Here is a 20,399-nt window from a genome sequence, read left to right on the forward strand (position 1 = left end):
TGCTTGCACAATACAAGATCTTTCTCTCCACATCAACCCATTTAAAGTAATGCCTGAACAGTCCTAGACAGGAAGGTGCCTGATTTTTTTTTAAAGATAGGCACCTGAGGAATGTAAAATGCTCTATTCAAGGTCACACAAGAAGAGGCAGGAACAGAAACTAAAACAAAGCTTAATCTGTTTTGCTACTGACTTACAAAATGAAATCATCCAGTTTAACATGAATTTGAACAAAAAGCTGAGTATTGCATCATCATCATGGCTGCTCTTATTTCTCACTCCCACCAGATTCCCAAAAATATACAAAACATATTGCAAATTCGAAAGAAAGAGATTCTCATTAAGAGAACTGCTAAGGTAGGTCGGTTTTTCAGAACAGTCGAGCACAAACAGCTTTCTTTACAAATATCCCCATGGAAAGAGTCCAGGGATAGTTTGCACACTGCACTTTAATGAAGGAAATGCTGATTTTGATGAACCGAAGGAACAGCAAGTCCCTCCAAGCAGAAGCACTCTCATCAATACAATGTTGTCCCCCAATGACTAATTAAATATAAGTGATTTCAGATGGGGAATTTGTATACAATAATGCACAGTTCCCACTTGCATTTAAAGTGAACAGTTTGCTTTCATGAACACCTGGTCAAAATCACTGTACTAACTCCTCAGGAGAGAAAAAGAAGCCTGCTACTTATGCAAAAATCCACACACATGCTCACTGTGAAGCCAAATGCATCGCATTCATTTAGGCCATTCTGGTGAAAAGGGATGGATGCGCACCCCCATGTGACAATCTAGCCTTCGTTCGCGAACTAAAGATACTTATTTTTCACTTTCTTCCTCCTACAGGTATATTTCTTAGGCTATGAGCCCTCCCAGTTCTAGAAACTGATATGTTGCAATGTCAGAGAGGCAAAAGTACAGGCAAGTCAAACATTTTATATGCAAATAGCATTATGCCACAGGGGGTGTAATCCTAGCCAACTTTCCAGCACAGATATAGCTGTGCCAATGTGGTGTGCACTGCATCCTGCAGTGGGGAGGTAGTCAAGGGGACCTCCTCAAGCTAAGGGCATGTTTGTTACCTTACCTTGGGGACTGCATTGCGGCCAAGTCAGTGCTGGAAAGTTGGTTAGGATTGCGCCCTGGGTCAAAGTGCCTGGTGATGGAGCCACTGATGGAGGCTGGAAGGTTTTGCCCCAGATCACATTTGTTGGTGACCAGTTGCATTTTTCCTTTCTGGCTTTGACACAGTTCTCATTGTGGTGGGCTGCAATGTTACCTCCAACATTCACTCTTGGCACTATGCGATGCCAGTTCTAGAGCAGTGATTTTCATCCACTGTGTCATGGCACATTGGTGTGCCATAAATGGTCTACTGATGTTCCACGGGGGTTTGGAGGAAGGTCATATATTAATAGGGCCACTGCGGGATGTGAACACCCAGACAGCAGTGTGGTTGTCAAAACTGATGGTGTGCCTTGACAATTTTAGCACCTTCTCAGTGTGCCATTAGTTCTGTGATTCTCAACCTTTTTCATCTCACGGCATCTCACGGCACCTTTTTCATCTCACGGCCTTTTTCATCTCACGGCACACTGACAAGGCACTAAAATGGTCAAGGCACACCACCAGGTTTTTGACAATTGACAAGGCACACCATGCTGCCAGTGGGGGCTCACATCTCCCATTGGGCCTATTAATAAATGATCTTCCCCCAAATTCCTGTGGCACACTTGTGGACCACTCACAGCACACCAGTGTGCCATGGCACAGTGGTTGAAAATGGCTGCATTAGATGAAAAAGGTTGAAAATTGCTGCATTGCAGAGTTAACTGTGAAATCAGGGCTTCCCCATTTTGAATTTGCCATTAACTCACTAGCTATCCCTTGGCAATCCACTCCATCCAAATGTAATATGGCAGGGCTTTTCAAACTGGGGCGTCGTGACACCCCACCCTGTGGGCCCTGGCCTCTGCTCCTTAAGGGGCGGGGCAGTCTGAAGGCAGGGAGGAGGCAGCGGCACAATCCCCAGGATCGTGCCACTCAGTGGGCTGCAGGGGCTTGGGAGCACTTACTCAAGCCTCCTGCAGCCTCCCCAGGGTGCGGGGAGCCCGGTGCAAACCTTTGTTAGGGCTCCCCGCAGCAGTGAAAGTGGAGCAATCCTGGATGCCTTCCACCCACCCCCGCTGCCTCCCCCCGCCCCTGCAAGAACTTACAGTGGCTCAAACTCTCCTGGCTCAAACTCTCCCTGCAATATGGGGATAATACTATTTCCTGACCTTTATTGTTGTAAGGACATCATCAGTACACATGAAGTGTTTTGTACACACAGAAAGCTTCAAGCAAAGCTGCAAACACATATGACAAGAACAGATATTGTGTTAGCCCTGGAAATCAGAGTATGCCACAGCTTGAAAGTTTGTAGCTCCTTATATGAGATGTGACTTATTCTGCTTCTTTTGTTAGTGTTCTATCAAATCAAACAAGAATATCTGGGGGCTAAACCAGGACTTGTTGTTTATAACCTCTGACCAAAGAGCTTCACTTTGCCTAGGACAGAAAGTTTGACCTACCTCGATGGAAGCAGTATGGAGTAAAGTCTCCCCTTTATGATTTCTCTTGGCTGACCGGCTATTGGGAGATTTCTTAGAGAACAATGCAATTTTCTGTGCCTCTTTTTGAGTGGCATTATTGGTCACAGGTAGCATTTCTGTGTCACATATTAGGTTACTTGCACTTTGAAAGTCTTCAGAGTTTTTCAACACTGATAAGGTGCTAGCAGTTGATACAGACAGAGAAGACCTAGGAGATGCTTTAGCAAAGGACTCTTCAAATGGCTGCCTTGGGCAAAAGTCACTGTTGAACGAGTCTCCAGTTCCACACTGCCCCTTCCTTTTGGAACGTTTGGACAAAGAAGTGGGAGATGCAGTTTGTTGTTTCCCACACTTTAGCAGAGATGTTTCCCCACCAGAGAGGAGGCGCTCTTCAGAAGCCAAGCTCACCACAGCAACATCACGTTTACCAGAGAAGCTATCGTTGCTTTTTTCTGTAGATTTGATGAAGGCACCAACACCCATACTGAGGTCACTCTCGCTCCATTTGAGCTCTGGCTCTATTACAGACCCATGTCCTGATGAGCTATTGGGGTCTGGACTGGGAATAATCAACGGTTGACTACAAAATGATACCACTTTTTCCTTGTTTTCATATGAGCTCTTTTTATCACATTCAGCAATGTCTTTCTGTCTCTCCTGGGCCAATGTCCACTGTTGGTTGATGTCTTTTAAAGTCTTTTTCTTTGGCTTTTTCTTACATTTTGGTTGAGACTTCTTAGCATCTCTGAATGGTTCTTGATGAGGAGGAGAAGGAAGGAAATCATATGCAGAAGTCGGAGCTTGAGGCTTGCTGTAGTTATCCATCACTCTCTGTTCTGGCTTCTCAGACATCCTCTTAAGGGCAAACCTCATCTTCCCACTACGAGGACTGAACCACATTTTTATTTCCTTCTTCTTAGTTTGTGCCTCACTTGCTTTCTTTCCTGGCACAGACCGGTTATCACCAGAACCTGTAAGAAGAGGTGGATTGAGGAGAAAAAAATTAAATTTTTACAGGTTGAATATAACCTGTATTCAACCTGGTTGAATATCCAGATTGCTTGGAACAGGAAGGTATCTGGATTCTGGAATAATGACATAAATATAATGAGCAATACTTCCTTTTTTCACTGTTACCCATACAGTGAAACAGGTCTGCAGGCCTCTTTTACGTTTTTCAATGTCTGTACAGGTACACGCCACAGAGTAGAGAACAGAACTTAAAGCATTTACCTGCGCTGTACACGGGAATGAGCACAAGACCTTCTACTGTTCACACTACAGAAAGTTTTCTTTAAAAGTCTTGGACAAAAATATATCGATTTCAGATTTCTGATGCCCAGATAAGGGGTGATCTACCTGTATAAGGATGTATAAGTTGCTTGAATTCTGAAGCATTCTGTAATACTAGGGTCTAGAGTTACAGTCCACTGAGATGGTCTGTACCATTTCAGATTGCAGTTGATGGCTCAAATAATTTTGCACTTCTTCACACAAAATAAATATCACTGTACATAAGGGGAAGGTTAGGCTACAACTGTTCTGGCATGCTCATTTTTTATATGCAAGGTTTTTTCCCCCCAATATTTCAAACTTTGGTTTATTATTCTGGTTTGCCAGTCAACCACAAATCGGAGTTTGTCCATTTAGACATTGTGCCAAATCACAGTTCAAGATCTTCAATCATAGTTTGGCACAATGTCTGGCGAGGGTCTGTGTCCAACACCAGAAACATTAAACCAGCTGGCATAACTACAGGCAGTTTAAACCCTGAAAAGTAGAAAGGTGGACAAGATAGAAAGGCACCCATGGTAGTCCACTATCATTCCTGTTCCAAATGAGAGCCATAATCTGCTTACTAGATTATACAGACCCAAAATCAGGAGAGCATCTCTGTGGGGCTTGCAAGTATTTGCACCTCTACAGGGAAGCCCTATGTACATAACCACAAACAATTCACCTAGTAAAGAAAATGAAAAAAGACAATGCCGAATATGATCTTGGCTGCTTAATATTCAAGGAACATGGGTGCATAAATCAAAACCTGGTATACTTAAAAAAAATAAAAATTGTAAGTCTTCTGAGACTAAATGTAGTTAACATTACTTCTACATCACTGCATTTAGAATTCCAGTTATAATTTATATAAACATAATGGGGTTTTTAACCCTCATGTAACCAAAGTGGTTGCATATGCACTCCTGCGAAGGGAGGGATAAAAATTAATATCAGCCAAACACAAATGAAAATGTGCAGAGAAAAAGTTAATAAAGCACATGCATCACAACTGCAGCCTTAATAAGTTCTTATGAGATTTAATGCACTAGATTATATACGAATATCATTCTTCTGTTAGATTATTGGCCGAGAGATGATCTTGCACCAATAAGTTATTACTTATTCCAAACATCAACTAGCCTCAGGCAATTATGACCAATTAATTTAGATTTCTAATTACTTCAATGGTATCTTGAGGGTTGTCCATTAAAGTGCAGCTTCGATGCAATTTGCCTGAAGCAACAAGACAGGCCACAAAGCAGTGCCGGAAATAAGACTCTGGTTCCATCACATGCAAGCCTTCCTTGCAAATAAAACTTCAGCTCTAATTTGAGTCTAACAATAGCATCTACAAAGCTTGATTGCCATCAGATTGGAGAGGGGGGAAAACACTCTGCAGATGATATTTACTCTTTTCTTCTCTGTTTACACTTTGACAAGATTAATTGCAAAATATTTACCTTGATATAAATATTCAAATCTATGAAGCAGAAGGGGGGGAGCTTGCTTAGGGAAAAGAAAATGCTGTTGGAGAAACACCAGCTCAGCTACATTTTGGGATGTAAATAACAGGCAAAGCTTTTGAAATTTGCTCAGAAATTTGCACACATGCTCAGAAATATACAGAGAATCTGGGTACTGATCACAGAACATAGGACTTTCAACTTTTATTCATTTATTTTTAAAGAATTTTCTTGCTATTATAGATATACTAACTCTAGTTAGATATTGTGTCAAGTCTTGGTGAAAGAAGTGTTTTGGTTTTGTATGATTCATGAATTATAACTTGCTGTCAGCCAGCTGACTGCATAATCAGAAACTCTAGCTATTTAGCATTGTCTTTCCTCCCAAAGCTGCCATGAACAGCAATAACTCCTGATATATCCTCCCCATTGTCCTGTGGTTCATCATTTCTCAAGATGCTCATTCTAAGTTGACTTTGCTGCATTCTGAATCTACTGTTCTTTGACTGGGCCTGATAAACTGTTTTTAGCCCTTCCCTTCCTCAATTATTAAACTTTATGTTTTAAGTACAGCCAAGTGAAATATGGCTTCAGTCATTACCAGATCATATGATTCACACCTTTTCGATTTAATTTGTTATCTGAAAAGCCATTATGTCAGTCTCATCTCTCTCTCTCTCTCTCTCAGCTACTTTGAAGTAGAGATAGGTGTAAAGTTCATGTGTAGTGGAGAAAGTGTAACTATGTGTTCTAGAATATATGTTCAAATAATTTCCACCATACTTAATCTAGAAGTGTATGTCAATCTATTAAGCCCAAGAGAATATGTGGGGTTTTTTTAATGCAGAATGGATATTACCTATGATCCTGCTATCAACAGTGGTGGTCTCCACCCACCTTCACGCCCTCTCTGGAATGCAGGCAAGATAAGCCTGTCTGGTTTTCAATCCCAAAGAAAATGTTATTTCCAGTGTGAAAAATTTAGACAGTTCAGGGTCAGTTCAAAAAACACATATCCCATTCAGCCAGCACCATGAGTTTAATGACAAATGTCATTGTACAGGTGTATGCCCCTTAGCGACATTCCGGCTAATGCCAGGAACGCATAAGCGGTTGCCACATGTGGTCTTTTGGTCGTCGGGGGCGCACACCCCACCCCCTGCCTCTGGAGGGTTGTCTGAGCCTCCCAGAGGCAGCGCACGTCCGAGCACTGCCTCTTCAAGGCTCGTATGAGGGAAATCACACCTCTCGTGTGATTTCCGGCTTCCTCCATGAAGGCCTCATTCTGAGCCTCATAGAGGCAGTGCTCAGACGTGCGCTGCCTCTGGGAGGCTCAGACAACCCTCTGGAAGGGAGGGGAGCTGAGCATCCCCTTCCCTGCAGAGGATTCAGATTGCATCAAGCGCTGCTTGATGACAGGGAACGCAGTCCTGATCCCCGTCATTAAGTGGCACACGACTGTGGTTGATAATAACCAGCTACTTTAAATTGGGTTTAGCAGCACATGTAGGAAAGCAGTTGGGATGAATGTCTGTTTCCAAGGGGATTAAAAGAAATGGGTCAAACTCCCCCAAACGCAAAAGGAGGGACCAGAATGTAATGTCCAAACTAGCCCATGATGTTGAACAAGTTTTCCCATGACTCATTGCATTGACATGACTCAGGATTCAATCCTATCCAACTTTCCAACATTGAAGCTGCAATGCAGCAATGAGGTAGGGGAACAAATGTTCCCTTACCTTGAGGAGGCCTCTGTGACTGTCTCCCCATAAAAGGATGTAGCGCATGCCCCACTGGCACAGCTGCACCAGCACTGGAAAGTTGGATAGGATTGGGCCCTCAGTCTTTCATGTGTCAATCTTTCTTGCGTCAACAAAAGCCAGAACAAAAATATTAATTTAAAAAACATAGTCCGCCTGGCCAAGCAGCAGCATCATAGCCCAACACTGGTTCATCAGGAAAAATATTCCCACCTTTCCTAATGCATCATGTGTAAGTTTTTCTGCATTCCAAACCAAAAGTCATTTATTTCACTAAAACTCAGTCTAAAGCAATACACCTAGAGGCAGAGCTTCCAAATTCTGATTATGAGACGAAGGGGACAAAGAACATGGAAAGACTACTGCCACCATGAGCTTTCAACAAATGTTGGTAGTTTTGCTTGCCAAACCACAATTGCAGTTTACAACTACAGTTTCTAAATTTATTGTATCACATTCCTAGCACTATAAAATTAATAAACTTGAAGAATTCTACACAGTCATAACAATCCTGACATACTACAGAATTATTTTATACATAATCAAGAATCTCAGAAATTTCTATATTTGTCAATGACTTCTACATTTAAATATTCTCTGGAATGGTGTATCATGTCTGCCTAAACAGAAGCAGACATACTTTCTACAGAACTAACCAAGTCTCCTAGCCTTGACATTTAATGCAATCCTTGAACTTATAAATACTTGAGAGAAGACAAAAATGTGAGATCTAGAAGGATTTATAGCTCTAATGCTGCTTATTCAAGATTTTTCTGTAATGCACTAACAAGCTATAGAGGAAAAAGCAGCAATTAGAAAATCTGGTTTCACTATCATTAATCTTTATCAAAAGAATATAATGATGCACATTGTGTGCCTCTGAAATTATTCTCCATTATGGGTTTTCAGAACAGGAGTTGAGAAATCTCTTTGACAAACTAGTCCCTTATTAAAAATCAAAGGGAAGTGCTTTGATACCATCTGTGCAACATTAGCGCCTTCACCCAAGAATGATTAGTTTGTATGTTAAGCTTTCAGCACTGGGGGAATAAAAATTAGGAGAAATTTCCAGCTATTGAAACACTCGTTTTGAGCCATTATGAAACCCTTATGACACACATGAAATGCTGTGTGATCCATACCAGAAAGCAGTCAAAATCATCAGCCTTCCATCACAACTAAATTGGGATCCCCATCATGTTTGGATTGTGGCGCTATCCACCTGGACCAACAAATGCCTAAAAGGCTGGGCTCAGCACCTGCACAGGGTTCTTTTTAATACAAGAAAGGGAAATTACTTTCATTTCAGCTCTTGGTTGAAAGTAAGACTGCACTAGGAAGAATAAGGCAGAATTATCTTTACATCGTTGACAGGAAAGTTTACAAGAGACAATTGCTTCTCTTCAAAAGTACACTGAACCGAGAAAAAAAAATCAGCAAAAGTAGCTGGAAGCTCGTTTTTAAAGAAAGGACTGTAAATCAGGGTTCTTTATCTCCAGTGTGCCACAGGTTATGTCCCTCAATTCCACAAGTTCTTCCTAATTACCCACCTTAATTACAATAATTATACACTTTAGAGTAAATGCAGGTAATAAGGCTCACTCCAAGAGGATATTGTCAAAGACAGTAGAACGAAGTGCCTTGCAGCTCAGTGACAAAGATGATAATGACAATAATTTAAGAGAGCTGTTTACCTTCTCTTCAGGATAGGCAGAAGGGGAGTGGGGGAGAGGACCTGGCGATTTTAAAAAGAGGGATAAGTCAGATGAGCATTGCAATTGGCAATCACAATTCACAGATAACAGATGAGAAACTGCTATCAAATGGGGTTCTAGAAAGGGCCCTGAGAGCTCCTTGATCAACTTTCTCATAAACCTCTTAACTCACTTCAGTCCTGAATTTGTTGCAAGTTCAAGAGATTAAACTGGAAGTGGGGGACCCCTTGGATTGTCAGAGACTCATTTCCCTTTTGTTCGAATTTCTACTCAAGGACTTCACACTTATCCTCCATCTTGGACCAAGTGGCCCTAAAGCCCCTGGTATCAATCTGTTTAAACTGACTGCATTTTTAAAAAAAGCATATTAAGGACAAAAGAGCTGCAATGTGGGTGACCCATGATCAGATCTCCCCACTATAAAGCAGCAGTAGGAGAGAAGCCTACATGCATCCACTGCCCCCACAGACCCAAGTTAGAAAGCAGTCAGGCACCCTACATGAATCTGCATATTTTCTACTGCAGGCATAGGAACTGCCTACAGACAGAAACTGTCTGAGGAGCCTGATTTAGATTGTGAAAAAAGCAAAGACATTGATAGGCTAAAAAAACCTCTCTCAGCATTACCACTCTGATCTAAGATCCAAGCTCCCAGCAGTGATTAAAAAGAAGTCCGAGATCTAACCATGTGTCTTGACTATTTTGCCTTAAAGAAGTCCTTGAAAAAAGGCAAGAATCTGCATATAATCAACTGCTTTTCAAAGGCAGCTTGGTTTACTTATGGATGAAGAATCCATAAGGGGGGGAAAAGCACCAATTGCTATGCAGACACCGTAGCAAGTTTTCCATGACTCACTGCATTGGCAAGACCCAGTCTTTAATAAGTCAACAAAAGCAAGGGTAAAGATTTTGACAAAAAATGTTGCCTTCTTTGTTCAGCAGCATTGTGGTTCAAAACTGGCTGGTTCAGGGGGAAAAAATTTACATCTTCCCTACTTTGAATTTAATTACATGCAAATTAAAATGAAACTTCCCCTTTCAATTACTTAATTAATATATTGCTATTGTCACCTTAAGACAGATGGCAAGTGTTAGAAAACTAAATTTTCAAGATGCCAAACAGTCATCATAAAAATGGAACATGCAAATTTAAATATACTAAACAAGGGTCAGACTGAGGGAGGTTTGCTTCAATTAAGTTTCAGTCTTCATGTTTGCAGAAAGTCCTCACCAAAAAGCACCAAAAATTTAGTAATATTTTATTCTGCAAGAGGGGAAAGAAAACCTAATACACACAACTCTGTGTATCAAGCACACAACTCTGATAAGCACACAACTCTGATAAGCACACAACTCTGATAAGACAAAACAAAGATCTGAATTGAATCTTTGGTTTTGAATTGTATTTTCAACATAAGTCAATCTCTGAGCAATTGTTATGAAAAGGACTTATGATTTGCAGGTTCCAGTCCACCCACAGAGTAAGGTGTACAACTATTTTTTAATTGTGTCAGAATCACTCCAGATGCACTATAGCAGGCTGTTTTTAAAAACAAGTGTGGTTTTTTTTCCTCTCCAGCTCTGAAGCAAAAGTGCTTGTAAACATAGTCCTGGGTCATAGTTCAGTGGCAGAGCACATGCTCTGCATGCAAAAGGCACCATGGTCAGTCTCCAGCTAAAGTTAACTCATGGTGATTCCACAGAAGACACCCCCCTTCAATTTCTGCTCTGCTAGATTCTACAGAGGACCATGCAGCAAGTCACTTTGCTCAGAAAGTAAGGAAGCTCACCCTAGAATGAAAGATGCTTGAGGGACCTGAATTTGATCCTAATTTGCACAGAGTGCTTTTTATGGACAAATCTCATTTCTAAGGGCCAATTCTTTTTATTTTTACAGGTCTTCAGACAGGAGAATCTTCATCTGGGAGAATGATTCTATGACTGGGACATGTGTAATACTCCCAATTACCTGCACACCAGAAAGCCCTCAGCATAAGACATCACAAGTACCCAATACAAACGGTTGGTAGAAAGCACATGGACATCTTTCGTAAACATTTGGTTTTTCATAAAGACAAAGTGGGATGGGGTGGCTGGGTGGGTGAGAGTGACTTAAGGACAATGGGCAAACTGACCTCCAGAATCTTAAGCATGAGTATGAATATAGAAAACCAGTGTTATTTTTAAGCTTTTCTCAAGCAACAATCCTGCATACACCTGCAAAAGGTGAAATTTTCACCAACGTTCAGCAGATTCTAGTAAACTGTAGCTATAAATGCTGAGTTAGCCTCTCCTGTCTATTTTAAGCAAGGTCTCAGTGGATGTGGGGGGAAGGAGAACCAGTGCTTGATATTCCATTGTAAAGTGTTCAGATCTAACTTTAAATTCTCTTTTATAGATGTTCTTTTTTAATCTTAAAAAGCAAACACAAACCCAGGCACCAGACAGGCATCATCTCACTTACCCAAGAAGTCCCCACCCTGCTGGTTCTGCAGTTTGCTATACAGTTTGACGATGCTGTCCAGCTGCCTGTTTACTTTCACATCTTGCACCATGGCTGGCATGCGACATACTGGACATGCTGTGCCAATGCAGTCGCCCACGCAAGTTCTAAAAGTCAAACAGAAGCATAACTATTTTCAAATGGAGAACTGGCAACAGCCTGCAATTTCAGTAGGCAAGAGAAGGTCTTTGTGTGACCTTTGGAGATATTTTAATACATCAAAGAAAGTTATGATTTACATTAAAATGTCGTAGACAATCACAGTAGACAATACTGGGTTAAATTGAAAACAAAGTTAAAATTGTAACAAAAAGCTTTCTTGCAGCTAATGAAAAACTCCCTTTCCTGTAGTCAATGTAATAATGCAGCCCTCTTGAGCTTGTAACAGTACAAAAATGGCCCTCAAAGGGGTTCTGTACCCCTGACTTATGTGAACTCTCTCAAATGTCTGTGAATTAGGTGAAGTCAGTCTCCACATTTGCCCCTGCTGAAAATTAAAACCATTGACATGATTTATTGTACTGGCCATGTTCAGTCGCTGAACTTGCAGTCCAACCACTCATCCCAAGAGAAGAAACTGTCTGGAATGTGAAGCGAGTTTGTTTCTACATATTAGGCTTCAGTTGGTGGGTGATGATCCACAAGTCAGTCGCATCCTGACCTACACTGGGTTGCAATAGCAGCATCACTGCCAATTTATTCATCTTTCTGATTTTGTTTAGGTTATGTTTAACTGGAGAAAAAAGGTGAAGGAGGAGAAGAAAGGAGAAAATGAGCAGAAGAAAACCAAGGAAGAGGGGAAAGAGGACTAAGGCTGCAGTACTATACAGACCTACGTCAGAGTAAGCCCTGAAAACAGTCGGACTTATTTCTGAATAAACCCGCATAGGTTTGCAATTTAAAGCTGGTACATATAGTAAAAGTGGATCCCATGTTATAGGATGGATTTAAAGTTGAGACTGAAAAGGTTGAAGGAAAATTCTTGAACTCAGAAATTTTCCAGCTTTATTTTCTTTGCTACTGCCAAACACACAGTGCACCAGCTTGCACAGCTAATTTTGCTGGGGAGTCTCTGAGCGTTCTTTGAGCTGGGGAGTCTCTTTGAGGACTCCATCCCTAAGTCAAATCCCCCTTCACAAAATGGCTTGGTAACAAATCCCATAACCATTGATGCATTGACCCTCTTTTCTCTCTAGAGCAGCAGTTTTCAACCACTGTGCCCTAGCACACTGGTGTGCTGCAAATGGTCTGCAGATATGCTGCAGGAATTTAGGGGAAGGTCACTTATTACCTTTATTTTTATTTAGCATATGGCATATAATACATGGACTTATGTATCAATTAAACTAGATCAAATGTCTATGTCCAGTTTGTCCATCCATTCAAGGATAGAGTTACCTTCATTGAGAAAGTCAGACCATGGGCCAGTATACGCCCTCAGTTTGCAGCCAGATACAATGTGGTATATGATTTGGCGGGAAAACCCACAATCACACTGTGGGGTAGATACTAGCCCCCATTTAAACATTGAGTCCTGACTAGCACCATGTAGGGTGTGGATCCTGTTCAAAGTTTCCAGTGCTGGCAAGGTAAGTCAAAACCTGGCACCTGGCTTTGGAAAGGGATACAACTCAAGAGGCTACTTGATCAGGGGTTACAGTGGGTATTTAGCAGGGGGAGAGTAACTGGTCCATCTCACCCCAGCAGTGTCTGTTCTGGTGGCTGTCTGCTGGTATTCTTTTGCATCTTTTTAGATTGTGAGCCCTTTTGGGACAGGGAGCCATTTCGTTACTTGATTTTTCTCTGTAAACCGCTTTGTGAACTTTTAGTTGAAAAGCGGTATATAAATACTGTTAATAATAATAATATCTGTTGTGCTGGTTGACTGGCACCACCCAGTTTCCTTAAAAGGCTCCAAGCTTTCCTGCTTGATTTGCTGAAATTTAATGATGAAGTAAGTTGTTCCCATTTCTTATAACAGGCTGCGTCCAGACTATGTAGAAGGTCGTCAGCAATCTCTGGATCGCCACTATGTAGGAAGGTCTGATAAAGTTCTTTGGTCTCTTCATTCCACCCTGGGATGTATTCTTGTCCAAGTCCTTGGGGGATGTTTCTTTTTGCTGCGGCAATTATTGCTTTCGCGAATCTTTGATAATGTTGGCTTGCAGGTGGAATCCATTGTACGGTCCTTCAAGATTTTTGGCAAATTTAGGCCAATCGGCTCTCTGGAAGTTCCATATGGGTCTGGGAGAAGAGCAAATTAAAGGAATCTGAATTCCAATTTCAAGCAAAACAGGGAGATGCTGGCTGTGTGGAAATTTGTCCAGTACTTTCCTGGTTATAGGGACTGGCTGCAAATTTAGGTCTTCTGAGGCGAAACATAGATCTGGGTTAGTTTCGCATTTATTATTAGGGCTGTTGGTTGAAGTGAGGCTCCCATTGGCTGTGCAGTGTGCCTTGTAAGTTGTCAAAAAACTAATGGTGCGCCTTGACAATTTTAGCGCCTTCTCAGTGTGCCAAGAGATGAAAAAGGTTCAAACACACTCATGTGGAGCAGGGCTTTTCAGACTGGGGTGTCGAGACTTGCCCTGGCCTGTTCCCCCTTAAGGGGTGGGGGCAGCCAGGAGGCAGGGAGGAGCCAGGATCGCACCGCTCAGGGGGGCTGCAGGGGCTTGGGTGCACTTGCCCGAGCCTCATGCAGCCTCCTGGGGGTACGGGGAGCCCCGCACGGCTGTTCACAGGGCTCCCCGAAGCTTCACAAGTGAGTGATCGTGCTCCGTTTCCGCTAAACCGGAAGTGGAGTATAATAGCTCCTCTTTCACTTGTGAAGCATCGGAGAGCCCTGCAGACAGCCGCGCAGGGCTCCACGCACCCCCGGGAGGCTGCAGGAGGCTCAGGTAAGTGCACCCAAGCGCCTGCAGCCCCCCTGAGTAGCACGATCCTTCCTCCTGCCCCGCTGCCTTCCCCCTACTGCCTCTCCCCCGCAAGAATTTTCTGTGGCTTTCAAACTCCCTGGGAGTTTGAAAACCGCAGCTGCAGAGTGATAACTGGGAGGGAAAAGTGACATGTAACCCTTAGGATTCAAATAAATACAAATTCAGTTAGTCCTTCTTTGTATTTATTTGATTAAAAATAAGCAGACCATTTCACTGCAACCCTATTGTGAAATCACAGTAATTTTCCTTTACATCTTAATACTCCATCCTCATCTCTTGGTAGTAAGGTGCTGCCTGCTAACCCATCTCCCAATCAGCAATGCACAATAATTGGTGCTATCTCTGGCCATCACTCTTCTGCTCTGCCCATGGGTGGGGTTGCCCACCTCACCCCCAATCATGCAAGATACCACCCAGCTGATCAGCAGCACTGCAAAAGCTGCAGACCAGCCAGCTGGTGGAGCCATGCCCCCCTGTCACTGCCACATTGGACCTGTCCGCAGCTCACACACACAGCATTAATGAGGTCTTTGCTGTATTAGAACTTCCAGGTGCTAACAAAGTAATTTTAAAGCATTCAAGGATTCATGCAAATGTCAGTGTAAACCAACCTTTTAGGCATTTCATGCCCACTAACTGTAACTGACTTACAGAGGTTACCTTGGACCAAACCACAGTGAAAGGCCCCAGGAAAGGTTATTCTGTGCTCTGTGAACCCTTGTGACCCAGCTGCATCCGACGCATTCCCTGTACTTCCCTCCAGACACCACAGCCATGCCTCACTTTCCTCCCCTTTCTAAATACCTTAGCAGCTCACTCTGCAGTACTATTTTGGTCTGACCTGCAGCTGACCTGGCTTGGAAGTTAACTGAAGTTGACTGAAGCACCCTAAGCAGCATTCAAAGAGCCTTGCCGCAAAGGGCTTGGCTGTCATTTGTATACCACAGCCTTAAAGCAAGAGCAAAAAACAAAACAGAGCTTTGCTTTCCTGGCCAAGAGACCCATTTATTTTAGGATAGCTTTTGCTCCAAGACAACATTCTTCTAACTACCGGAGAAGGAGCACACTCGAGTAGCTTCCTTAAGACATTGGGGAGAATAAAAAGCAATAAACCTTCCCTTTTTCAAAAGCAAGCTTCAAATATGTATCTTAATCTGCCAGCTGAAAAACAGGCCCTTGATTTCTCCACCACCACTCCTTTCTAGAGATGTGAAATTTCTGCTTTAGCAGGGCTTCATCAAGGCACAGCACTGATAGCCTCTTTAGCATCTTGATTGCCATTCCCCTCCCCCTTTAGAATGGGCAGAAAGTGACCCTATGACACAAAGCAGTGATTCTCACACATTTAGCACCAGGACCCACTTTTAAGAATGAGAATCTGTCAGGACCCACCAGAAGTAATGTAATGACCGGAAGTGACATTATCAAGCAGCAACATTTTTAACAATCCTGGGCTGCAATCCTACCCACACTTACCCAGGAGCATGTCCCATTTTATCATTGTTAAAAGAATATACATAGTAGCTTGCTAAAAATACAGGTCTGTAACATTTCCCCAAAGGCAGTCACAAACCATGGTAACATCAAGTCTAATATATTAAAGATAAAACATTGAACTGAATGAGGACCCACTTGAAATTGGCTCGCCACCCACATAGTGGTCCTGACCCACAGTTTGAGAAACACTGACGCAAAGTACAATAATTTCCTGCCCACTGTAAAAAAAGAAAAAAATAGCTACCAGCAAAAGCTGCAGGCTGAAAACACTATCAGAGTTTCAGGTGCTGCCAAAGCTGCCACTGACTACAGTAGTATGGCCAAAAAAAAAGTTGTGTTCTTTTAAAGCAATCTCTGTTGCCACCACCAAAGAAACTATACTACCTATCAGAAGTAATTACCCATTTTTTTACAGGTGGGTAAACTTTGGAGACAACAACAAGCCTGGATGACTATATTTCAGAAAGACTAATAGAAATTAATAGCAGGGCAGGGTACATGGAAGAGAAGGCACATAGTAAGTGACATATAGCAAAATTGGGACCTACAAGAATATTAATTATCAATATCACAAAATTATTAAAAGTTTGGAACTTCATCACTACAGTATCTTCCAGGCCAAAGATACATCTTTAAAACAGTGCACTTCTTTTTTTAAATGTTCAATGCTGACTTTCATTAAACACTTTCTATGCTGGCTTTATAAGCAGTACAGACCAGTTTGCAGCCATTTCCCAGGACATCTAAAGATCAGTCAAGAGTTACAGAGAATAACCACAGCTCAGTGCACATGCTTTTCACAGGCTGAGTCACTAAGCTGTCTGGTTAAAAGAACTCCAGGTAACAGGACTGAGAAAGATTTCCTTTGCTTACATTCTTTAACACTGATGCCAGCTGAAGTAGGCCATACTGATCTAGATCAGGGGTGTCCAAAGTTTTTGGCAGGAGGGCCACATCATTTCTCTGACACTGGGTCGGGGGCCAGGGAAAAAAAGAATTAATTTACATTTAAAATTTGAATAAATTTACATAATAGAATATATTAAAGATTAACTTATATGAATGAATAAAGGTCTTGCAATAGCTCAAGGCCTATAAACGGCCTGGCACAAAGCAAAGTCAGCCTTTCCTTTGCTGCCACTGCTGCACCACAGACATGAAACAGCAAGCAGTGGAGGGAGCTCTCATCCCACAACTCACGTGAGAGGTCAAACAGTTTCCCTCATGCTGAAAGCAGTTGGGTTGGGCCAGTGCGGGCTCCAACAAATCCCCAGAGGGCCAGAGGCTCATTGGAGACTGGGGGCTCCCCAAGGGCCGCATTGGGAGTCCTTGAGGGCCGCAAGTGGCCCCAGGGCCGGGGTTTGGGCACCCCTGATCTAGATGGACTGATGATCTGGCTTTCAATAAGATAGCTTCATGTCCGTTGCTATACCTCAAAGAATTACTGCTCCAGTAATATGAGAGGCTGAGAGCCTCAACAGGATACTGCAGCATATAATCAGTGATACAGTGTATGTGGCCTTTGGTGCCTTCAATGAGCAGCAGAGCTGCATGACGTGATTCCATCATTCATAGCATCAGCTCTCCCATCCCTACATTTCTTTGAGCATGTTGTCTCAAGAACTCTTCTTAACTTTTATTTGCACTGCTTTGGGAGCGGGTGCAAAGTACTCCATACTACTCACAACTCCTGCATTTAGGGAATCCGACAAAAAGCTAAGTTTGCAAAAATGAGAAGCCTGCACTGTTTTAAGCAAAGTTGGTCCTCCGCTGGTTTATCAATAAAGCCAAAAAGGAGCAGCAAGAGTCACTTTGGAACCTTTCCACAAAAGGAGTGATGATAAATGTAGCCAGCTGTCTCACAGACAGTGCTAGATTGCTGCCTTTAGTTTATACCTCTGGATGTTTTTCCCATGCACCTTACCAACTTTTATTTTCAAGACAACCTGTAATATTCAAGATTCCTTTTAAAGAAATTTATCACTGGGATGGGTGGAATAACCACAGTAGCACATAGAAAAAATATTCCTAGGTTTCATTTCAGATGTCACATCAAACACAGCCCAGGATATGGTCTAAGCTTCCCACCCCACAACAGAGCTATCAGAGCAGAGAGCAGTTCACTTTCATTTTCTGTCTGCTTCGAACACTACAAGTTGTGGCCTCTGGAAAAGCACCAATGGCCATAACCAGTGGTACTCAAACTTTTCCGGCCAGTGGCTCCCTTGACACCCCCCCCCCCCGTGGCTGTTGGCCATGACTCCCCATCATGTTCCTGAGGGTTGGAAGTGACATCATTAAACAGGAAGTGGCAAGAAATATTAACTATATTAATTATATTAATCATATCATTAATTAAATGCAGATCTTAAAAATATATTATTAATACACAGCAATATACATGCTTCATAAATGATCAGCTGCTGATCACTGTTGGAGACAGGATGCTGGAGTAGGTAGATTTTGTCTGGTCCAGGAAGACTCTTTTTTTTTTAACTTTGTAAGCATACCAATAGAATTGTTTTATTAAATGAACTTTGTGAACAACCAGTCTGACCAACATGACACACACACACACACACGCACCCCTGTGGACCCCAATCCAACTAGTCATTTTTCCCATTCTCCTTGGATAGGATTGAACCCTTTATTAATTTAATTTTTCCAGCAGTTGGTGGGGAAAACAAAAATAGACCATGAAAATATATCAGAGCTGATAAAGGTTTGGTTAGGAAGCTGATTTGTCTCCTATACTAAGAGATGCACAGTCCAATCCTATGCATGCCTAGAGTAAATTAGAGTCAATGGGGCTTACTCCCAGGAAAGTGTGGTCAGGATTGGGCTGGCAATCACTTCATCGATGGCTGATAAGTAGTAGTAGTTGGCAACCTTCAGTCTCGAAAGACTATGGTATCGCGCTCTGAAAGGTGGTTCTGGCTGATAAGTATTCCCTTCAAATAGTAAGATTCATCACTTTAAAAATACAGCCTCTCCTCTTCAGTCCAACAACAAGATTAATAAATCACTTTAAAAACAGTACCTTTTTTCTGTTCCTGGCCAAGTAAAGTGTGTGTTTGTCTCTCCCCTCGCCCTTTGCCAACTGCATGGAAACAACTTTAAGACCCCTGGGAAGTGTTTTATTTGGGGAGGGGGAGGAAAGCAGAAAGGTTTGGAGACTGAAAGGAGGGAGTGGAAGAGGGAGGGGGTTGAAAAGAGAGATTTCACTTTGATGAGAAGCGATCCCAAGCTGGGAACTAGGAACCAACCAGACAAGGATCAGCGAAGGTTTCTTTCTGACGGTCAGCAAGGGCAAGGACTGCAAAATGGTACTTGCCAGATGGGGTACTTGCTTGGTACTTGCCAGATGGGGGCTGGAGTTGAAGAGCTTTGGAAACAACATGCAGCGAACACAGAAGGCGGCAGCCTCGGAGTGGAGGGAGAAGAGGGTGGGGCGGCGGCAGCCACTCTCACAGCTGAGCAACTCCCATTTCTTCTGCTTTAAAAAAAAAAGCGAAGAAGATGGGCTCGTATTCTGCCCAGGGGTGTTACTGTATCGCTGCGATAAGACATCCTGCACCTCCCCTTTGAGTTCCTGGCACCTCCTTAAGGAGCCGCGCCTCACAGTTTGAATAACACTGGCCATAACTATAGTTTTGTCAATTGCCAACCCACAGTTAGCACAAACAATGGCTTGCCAACCCACTTCAAGCTATGACTTCTAATTCTAGTTTCCTAGCTAACTACAAGCCATGACATCACAGTTAAACCATATTTTTAATCTTATTTTTGATGTGATGTCAAAATAGAGCCATGGAACTCTGGCCATAAAGCTCTTCTTTAAAAAAATGGACTAACAACAAGAGGCTGGAAGTGCTTGGAGTACGTCTTTCCATTGATAGCAAGGTGACTGTGATTGGGCCTAATAAGTGTCTCTCTTCCCCGATCAAGAAGACTACCTGCAGAGCCTGGCTGGAACAGTAAGGCCAATCATCAGGCGGATGGATTCGTTCAAACCCCAAGTCCAGTCCCTACCCTATTTTATTACTGAACATTACTTATTTAACTGTTTTAGGATGGCATTCTAAGCATCCAATATGCCTGCTCAAGGAAGGAAATTTGAAATCTAGTGTTTTTATCCATCTAGACCAGGGGTGCCCAAACCCTGGCCCTGGGGCCACTTGCGGCCCTCGAGGACTCCCAATGCGGCCCTCAGGGAGCCCCCAGTCTCCAATGAGCCTCTGGCCCTCCGGACACTTGCTGGAGCCGCACTGGCACGATGCAACTGCTCTCAGCATGAGGGCGACTGTTTGACCTCTCATGTAAGCTGGGGGATGAGGGTTCCCTCCACTCCTTGCTGTTTCACGTCTATGATGTAGTAGTGGCAGCAAAGGAAAGGCCAGCCTTGATTTGTGCAAGGCATTTCATAAGCCTTGAGCTATCGCAAGACCTTCATTCATATATATAAGTTCATCTTTAATATATTCATTTATGTAAACTTATGTAAATTTATTCAAACTTTAAATGTAAATTAATTCTTTCCCCCCCCCGGCCCCCGACACAGTGTCAGAGAGATGATGTGGCCCCTCCTGCCAAAAACTTTGGACACCCCTGATCTAGACTGCTATAATGGCAAGCTGACAAAAGCTCATG

The 20,399-nt window shown here is 42.7% G+C and overlaps 1 protein-coding gene across 1 annotated transcript in view; it reads right to left on the minus strand.

The window, feature by feature from the left end:
• The window catches only part of BARD1 (BRCA1 associated RING domain 1), a 60,717-nt gene that overhangs the window by 36,631 nt on the left and 3,687 nt on the right, over positions 1-20,399 (minus strand). The window contains exons 3-4 of the mRNA XM_066626514.1: positions 11,278-11,423; positions 2,577-3,568 (exon numbers count right to left, since the gene is read on the minus strand). Coding sequence (XP_066482611.1) covers positions 2,577-3,568; positions 11,278-11,423 — 1,138 coding nt within the window. The remainder of the gene's footprint in view (positions 1-2,576; positions 3,569-11,277; positions 11,424-20,399) is intronic.

This window comes from Tiliqua scincoides, chromosome 1, assembly GCF_035046505.1.
Source record: "Tiliqua scincoides isolate rTilSci1 chromosome 1, rTilSci1.hap2, whole genome shotgun sequence".
NCBI classification, from domain to species: domain Eukaryota; kingdom Metazoa; phylum Chordata; class Lepidosauria; order Squamata; family Scincidae; genus Tiliqua; species Tiliqua scincoides.